Consider the following 8,368-nt stretch of genomic DNA (forward strand, 5'->3'; position numbering starts at 1 on the left):
ATATCAAAATTATATACGAATTTTATTTAAATGTGTAATGAATTTTGATTTGTACATATATACATATGAAAATTTAATTTTAGTTCAAATATACATATAAAAATTAATTTTAATTCAATTATAATTGTAAATGGATATCTCTGAAATTCAATTATATTAAAAAAGATCATTGGATGGTTTTGGGACTTAGAATTTGAGTGAATATTAGATAAGACAGCTATACCAACCACCCAAATACACAACAATTGGTCCATTCATTATGAAAAAAGACTGAACATTTTGTTTAAATTGAATTTCATTTAACTAGTGTAATTTTTTTTACTTAAATCTAATTATAAATATGAATATAATTATTTTAATATTTTGATAAATTCTAAATAATAAAAGGAATTCTCGACTTCCTATATAATAAAAATTAATGATAAGTGATGTTGTTTCATCTTGGATGTTGAATTATGAGAAATTGTCGTTGGACGCGAGATAGTGTAGAATCTTAGAATGTGAAATATTATATTAGAGACGGATAATAAGGAGGTATTTTACATGTTAATACAAGGCATGTCGATGGAGAGAATATCACCAATGATGTCGCATGCTGTTCAACTACTCCAATGGAATTGGCAGCTACGATTTGGCAATATACCGAGGGCATAAAATACAGTTGTTGATGGCTTGACGAAGATGACGAGGTCCCTCCTGTTCGGTCTGCACATATTCCCGGAGCTGCCTGAGCCCGTAGGTGCTTTGCTTGAAAAGGATCGGACCGTGGCTATAGCTGACTGGTTTAGTTTCTTTTCTACCTTCGTGTATTTTTTTAAAAAAAATCCTTGATGAGTAAGTTTGTGTCGGTGAACATTAAAAATATGGGTTTAAATTGATTAGAAATCTAATTTACCTTTTAAGATCTTTGAAAGTGGAACTTTTGCAATGATAAAAACCTACCTCCTTTGCATCATCATAAGCCTTCCATAGCCCCGATGACATTGTTCGCATCATGTACGACATAAAATTTCTCCATTATTTTATTTTTAATTAGTTTTGAATAATTATAATATAATATTTATTTAGGTTTGTTTTCTCTCACAACATACATACATCCTATTAAACATAATTATTCGAACCTAAAATCTCTAAAATCAATAATACTCCCCTTTATTATTAAATACATTCTCCTCGATCGCTTATAATATCAAACAAACATGCGGTTCGGCAGAATGTAACAAGCTAGGGTTTTCATTTGGTTTTTTTTATAGCAACTTAATTAATTTTGTTCTTCAAGCATATGTTATATATTGTTGGGAAAAAATACCCTACAATTGTAGGACTCCAGTTGTCATTTTTATTTTCTGCGGAAAAGACTCAAATTCCAACATCCATTAACCCAGTATTTCCCATCTGCAATTTGGAAGACAGAGATGGCTTCCCTTCCCCTCCACTCCAAGTTTTCACATAAGAGTTTGTGTCATTCTCCTGTCTCCTTTAGCTTTCAACTTCAACTACCGCACCCCACCGTCAAATGCCGGTCATCCCCTTCCTTTGATCTTTCTCCACCGTCTGATCATATTTATCCAACTCTACTCCCAATCCCATGGCCCTACCACAAAACCATAATAATAATAATAACACACCGATCTAACTAAGATCCCAAGGTAAAAAAGAAAAAAACTTGCATACATAAAAGAAATGGACCAATGCCTGTGCACTTATATTATTATATATATAATAATAATATCAACTTGGGTTTGCCATTAGTGCCTTGATTTCCCATATCTCTCCAGTCTCCATCGATCCCTCTCAGACCAACAAAAATAAAAAGATGAATCGTTTTCAGCTTTGTTCCCTTGTTATCTTCTTCCTATATACTTCCAGGACTCATGCATCTGGTGTTTCGACCGAACATAGCAGACAACCTCGTCAACATGTTTTTCGTCCATGGTCGTCGTCAACTAGTAGTTCCCCCTTCAAAGATCAACCCAGCTCCCACTTCGGTGAAGAAAAACGAAGAGTTCCGACCGGCTCCAACCCATTACACAATAGGTGATGCATGTCAAGAAAACCAGCTGCAAATGAAGTCAAATTTAGGTAATCTCTCTTTCTTAATCTTCTTATGCTATGAGCATATTTTTGGATGATATCACAATTTAGTATACGTAGAATTAGTTGGTGAGTAGCGAGTAACCAGATATTGTACAGAGTACAGAAGGTAGAGATGAATTAATCAATTAAACTCTTTTTTTTTTGAACTCTTATATATATATATATTTATGAACGTAGTTTCAGCATGATTAAATAGGGTTGAGTTGCTTTGCTCGTTGCCCTCCCTTTGAACGTGGTTTGGTTTTGTAATTGTGAACCCGGTTGTTTTTCTCATGGATTTTCTGGGAAACTGCAGCAAGAGAGAATATTATTGCAGGTTTGTGAACCATCATTATCACTTTTTCTTTTTTGCTTGGCACTGAATGCAATTCAAATTAAGATTAGTACAAGAAACCCAAGGCAAAAAAACTCATAAATCACCATTTTGATTTTTTTTCCACTTGTGTGCAGTGATAATAGGACTGTTTTAGCCAGTTTTTGAGTCAGCTGGTGTGAGTGAGAGGTGCAGGTCTTAATGGAGGTTTTTAATATTCTATTATTTCATACAACAACCATACAATTAATGTCCGGTTCCATAATAAATTGTTTGGATCTCAGTTCAACAATTATTTCCATTCGGCCTTACACCATATGCAGAAGCCCTTCATAATTACAGCTTCCCCTGCACCTACCTTTCAATATCATTGCTTGTTTTTTCCAATGACAGCAGATTATTATAGTTGCTTCTAGTTAGTTGTGTGCTTCCATATGGTCAAAATTGGGGATATTTTTTCCAATAGGGTTAAGATGTAGCCCATTACTTTTTAATATATATACAGGTATATTTCATTTATAGATTGCTTAAACCATGCTAAGAAATGATGCTTAAGTTTATAATAGATGAGAAAGCAATGGGTGGGAGCTTCATCTGTCTCAAATCGCTCCCTCAATCTGTCTGCGTATCCCAAGAGAGTTTTTTGTGTCCTTTACTTTTGCGTTGATTACCCAATTCAAGATTTGTTCTCCACTCATTTTTCCACGGTTAAATAAGAGCAAATAAAATTATATTTGACTTAAAATATTTGGGTAAATTATGTGAATAGTCCTTTTTTTTTATCCGACCGACTTTGGTCACTAATTTAAAAATTAAGGGTACATGGTCCCTAACATTATCAATCCGTTTAATTTTAGTCCCTCAGCCGTTAACTCCCGTTCAATTTTAGTTCATCAACTATGTCACATATTCGTTAAGGGTTAATGATGGAGGGACAAGATGAATCGATAATGTTAGGGACCATTTACCCTTAATTTTTAAATTAGTGACTAAAGTCGGACAGACTCTAAACAAAAGAGACCATTTGCATAGTTTACCCTAAAAAAATTAAACTTTTTGATTTCATTTAACAATAAAAATCTCAATACGACTTGACTTAACTTGTAATTCAATAAACTCAATTTAATTCGAAAAAAATTCAAATAAATAAAATAAAACATGAATAACTTCAATAATTAATAGATTAATTTTCAAGTTTAAGTCGAATCCTTGTACTCTATGTTTATATATATATATATATATATATATATATATATATATATATGTATATATGATTATAAAAAATATTAAAATTAAAAAAAAAACTTGAACAACTTAACCCAAATTTTATAAATTCAACTCAATTTTTTTTTTAAAAATTGAGTAATAAAATAAAATTTATCAATTCAATTAACTTTAAACTTTTTAACACGACTCGATTAAATACTCACCTCTATTTCTATGCATTTTTCGACTTATAATAGGAAAAAAGAATGTAACGACTATCCGATACATCACCCTAACCAAAGAAATTGGTCAAAATGGGCAATATCACTCATTCAGCTCATGGTTTAAAAAGACGAGTTTGAAAATTCATCCCTATAAATTGCGGAATACTGCCTAAACATTTCTAACATAAACAAATGCAAAGATTTGTGAATCCCCATCCGTTTTGATCAATAGAGTAATGTTTAATGTGTATAATATCTCATGGAGCCAACCAGTAATTGAAATAAAAATGAAAAAATAAAATAAAAACCAACGCTAGTATTTCTGGATAACAACTGAATTAGCAATGCCGGCCTGCTCTACAGTTTGGTCCAAATCAGTCAGTTGTTTAGGAGGGAAACCCATTGTCTGCAACTGGTAGTTTCTTGCACCACCAGGCCGCGATGCATCGATGAACCCACGGACATCTCTGATTGTATGATGGTAATTGAAGCGTGAGATCATGCGGGTACCATCCGACAACCTTAGCTGGATAGAGGTTGTTGGCAATGATGAATCCACAACCAACCCCATAGATGGGGCCGGTGCAGTGGTGACACTACCAGCAGCAGCAGTTGGCTCAGAGGGAGTAGGGCTTGAGCTGCTGCTACTGCCTAGAGTTCTTCCAACACCCTTAAACGCACCTTGGCGCTTCTTTGGTTCCTGCACGAAAATAAAGGCAGAAAGTTAAAATAATTGCAGAAACTGGTAAAAGCAAAGAGATACCAAGAAACTTATAAGAGGAGAAATAATGGTCGCACAGAATAGTTTTCATCCCGTCGAAGGAGGTGAAGTTCAACTTTTGTTCTCGGATCAGCTGGTTGAAGATCTTTTGGACATTCAGACCTCATCACACTCTGCATTCAAGTATGACCAATAACAAGCACATTAGCAATCTATACCGAACAAGAACTAGGCAGAAACACAAACGCACATGTATGACATTTTAAAATCGAACTTATCGAGAATGCCAAAGATGGTTCAAACATGTAATCACCTCAATTTTACAAACAAACGGAACTTCTGTTACTCAAATTCTGAGTCAACTAACAAATACATATAAATAGCAGCAAATAAACAAAAGATCCATAACAATATGATGCATTGAATAAAAGCGAACCATCTGAAAAGCCACCGGAAACTTCCGTTAATCAAGAAGCTCAGTCATGAAGCAACATTAATGATTGACCTCTAAAGCTAATTGATATAGAGCCAGATCTAAAAGACACAATCCTAAAGTCCAAAAAAAAAACACAAATATATATATATATACTAACTAAAGCCTTGTAATTCATCAAGCACGCAAATATATAAAATATACCAAATATCAGAGTAAATTGTACACCATTGTTTATCAAATATACCTAATAACTAAATTGTACCTCCATGAAAGAAGCACTGGCAGGATCGTTGAGTTGACGCAAAGGCCCATCATCAATTGTAAAACCATTCCTCCAAAAAGTAACCGTGTGATTGACAACTTCAGGGGGTGGAGGAGGAGCAGGTGCCACGGTTTCTCCAGTGAGTAATCTCGCCGTCCCACTGAATCTTCTCGTGCTCGAAGACGATGGTCGGAAGCAATCATCAGATCCTTCCATCGCTCCTGCTTGTCTCGCTTGATTAAAAATCGAGTCCACATCGTGATGCTTCGAAGGATCTCGAACCACCATCCCACTGCTCACCCAGATAAACAAACTAAAGAAGCAAAACAAAAAATCCTCACAAAAAATGAAGGCCACGGTAAAAGAGTTATACCTTTTTTCACCGCCGGTGAAATAATCCTGGCCTTCATCGGAATCGCTGTCGGACCCACCAGGAGGGGACCGGTTCAGATCGGCGAGGGTACGAACGCCACGAGAGTTGCTTCCGTCGCTACCAGACGGTTTCTTATCAGCGTTGCGGCGCGACCTAAGCGTATAAGGGGGGCGAGAGGGGCGGGCAGGAGAAGGGGAGCGGGACCTAGAAGGCGATTGCGAGGGAGAATAATCAGCGGAATCAGAGGGTGAGGAAGTCGGAGATTTGTTAACGGCGCCGGAGACGGGAGGTGCGATTGAGCGCGGTTGTTGTGCGGCTGTAGAATTGCTGTCGAAGAAGGTGGAAACGGCGGCGTCCAGGTCCCACTGGTGGGATTCCAAAAAGAAGAGGGCTTCTTCTTTGGAAGAAGAAGTGATATCGATGAAGGAGTTGATCAAAGCAGCGTTTTGATCGGCGGTTGGGTTACTGGGATTTCCTTGCTGCTGTGTTTCGTGTTCCATTGTTCAATTCTTTTTCTGATAAAAATAGAAAGGACAAGCAAAAGTTGTTGAATGACCCTTTCTTTACAAAGTAACATTGCAGGTGTATTTATGTAGTTAATTTTTTTTAATTACTTGTAAATTTCAATATTAATATATTATTTATCTTATGATTTTAATTTATTTAATTTATTTAATTTATAGTAAAAGTATAATTTAGAACAATAACTATTATTTATCTAAAACTATGAATAGTTTTAATTGTAATAGAATTAAAATTTAAGATGAATGTAAGGTGTAATTTAATATTTATTAGGTTTTGTCTATTTAAATTTTATATTAATTGTCATATAATAATAAAAATTAAATTATAATGAAGTATAATTCAAAATGAATACGAGGTGTAATTTTATATTTTATTGAAATTTATTTATTTATTTATATTTAATTTTGATATAATTAATATTTTTTACTTTTAAATAAATAAAAATAAAATAAAATATTATTATATATAAATTTAAATGTTATATTTTTAGATAGTATTTACTTTATCAATTAATATTATAAATCTCACTTGTATGTGAAAAAAATATGAAGAAATATATATGTATATCGTATATGGTTAGAGAAAGTCATTTAGATTAAAATTACCCAATACCATAATGTAAGGTATGGCTCATAAATATACCGGTAAAGAGGACAGGGGATGGAGCGGAGTGAGCGAAGCGAACATCAACTGTCCTTACAAAGAAAGTCTCGTAGAGGGGGTTACGATTATGTGGGTTGGGGGTGCGGGGGTTGCGCCCCCGCGGTACGGTAAAGGGTTAATTTTGTAATTATGTATCAGGGTTTTCTATTATAAATAGAGATGTAACCTAAACATATGAGAATTGAATAAAATTTTCTAGCGCCGCCTAGGCTCCGAGGACGTAAGCACATTGCCGAATCTCGTTAAAATTCTTGTGTTCTTTCGTTTACTTTGCCCGATTTATCAACACATAATAATATAAATAATTATAATTAAATTTGAATCTAAATTCAAACAAATATATTTGATTTGGTTTTACTTTAATTTTATAATTTCAATTCAACCCAAGAAATTTTAAAATAAAGTTTGAATGATAAAATAGTATTTATTAACTTGACTAATTCAAATTTTTTTTACTCGATTCGATCTTTTTATTCACTTTCGATTTGATTTAATACTCACCTCTAACTAAAAATACAAAAAGAAAACTCATAAAATAAACTTTTAAATCTAAAAATATATTAAAAACCGAAAAGAAAATCTTCTAAGATGATGGAATATTTATAACCAACTACAATAATAAAAGAGGAAAATAGGGAAATATTTGCATTTAAAAAATTTAAAAGTTAAAGACCTCAAATACTTAGATTGATATAACAAAATCTTAACCAAATATCAAACTCCTATAAACCCAATGAAAATATAAAGCATATGTAGAGAAATAAGTCTTTAATTAAAATTATTTAATGACTACCCTCTCAACCCACAATGTTGTTAGAATTTGAATTTTAAAGTATCACTTAAAAATAGTATTATATTTTGTTTAATAATAAAGAATGCTAAAGCCAATACATTTATATTAACATACCATAAATGTCTCTATAAAAGATATCTAATAAAAGGGTAAAAAATAAAATAAAGTGAGAACAAACATTTTGTAGGGGTGTAAATGAATCGAGTTTGAATGAATAAGTGTGTGTTTATATTTGTTCGTTTATTTTTTAAGGTGTTTATGTTCGATTAGTATTTGTTTAAATTTTTAATATCGTGTTTGTATTCTTTTATTTATTTTTGATGGTGTTCGTACTCGCTTGTTTAACGTTCACGAATATGTTTGTTTAACGTTCGTGAACATGTTCATTTACCATTCATGAACATGTTCGTTTAATATTCATTTAACGTTCGTGTTCATTTATATAATAACACAAATATTAAATAAAAATAGTCAATACTAGTGAAAATTTTCATTGTACACGATGAAATCAAATTACCAAAGCTATTCAATGATTTCCAGTCAATTAGCAACAAAACTTTAATATCCCAAATCTCCACTAGCCGTATAATAGTCTTGTGAGATCCTTTGAATCTAACCAACAAAATAAAACTAGATGCTAACCACATAATCTCCATTACTCATAATAGTCTTCAAAGCGGCCAGCAAAGCCAAATCAAGGTTCCCACAAAATAAAACTCTTAAAATACTATCAAACAAGCCCCAGATCATAGATC

The 8,368-nt window shown here is 33.1% G+C and overlaps 1 protein-coding gene across 1 annotated transcript; it reads right to left on the reverse strand.

Moving 5' to 3' along the window:
* Positions 1-4,046: 4,046 nt before the first annotated feature.
* LOC120161249 (plant UBX domain-containing protein 4-like) lies at positions 4,047-6,172 on the reverse strand. The gene is made up of 4 exons (XM_039171513.1): positions 5,633-6,172; positions 5,260-5,551; positions 4,639-4,734; positions 4,047-4,540 (listed from the first exon to the last, which is right to left on the reverse strand). The coding sequence occupies exons 1-4, from the start codon at positions 6,130-6,132 to the stop codon at positions 4,154-4,156; spliced, it is 1,275 nt and encodes a 424-aa protein (XP_039027444.1). The 5' UTR covers positions 6,133-6,172; the 3' UTR covers positions 4,047-4,153.
* Positions 6,173-8,368: the final 2,196 nt, after the last annotated feature.

The sequence above is a fragment of the Hibiscus syriacus genome, unplaced genomic scaffold, assembly GCF_006381635.1.
Source record: "Hibiscus syriacus cultivar Baekdansim isolate YM2019G1 unplaced genomic scaffold, ASM638163v2 tig00111398_pilon, whole genome shotgun sequence".
Classification (NCBI taxonomy): Eukaryota; Viridiplantae; Streptophyta; class Magnoliopsida; order Malvales; family Malvaceae; genus Hibiscus; species Hibiscus syriacus.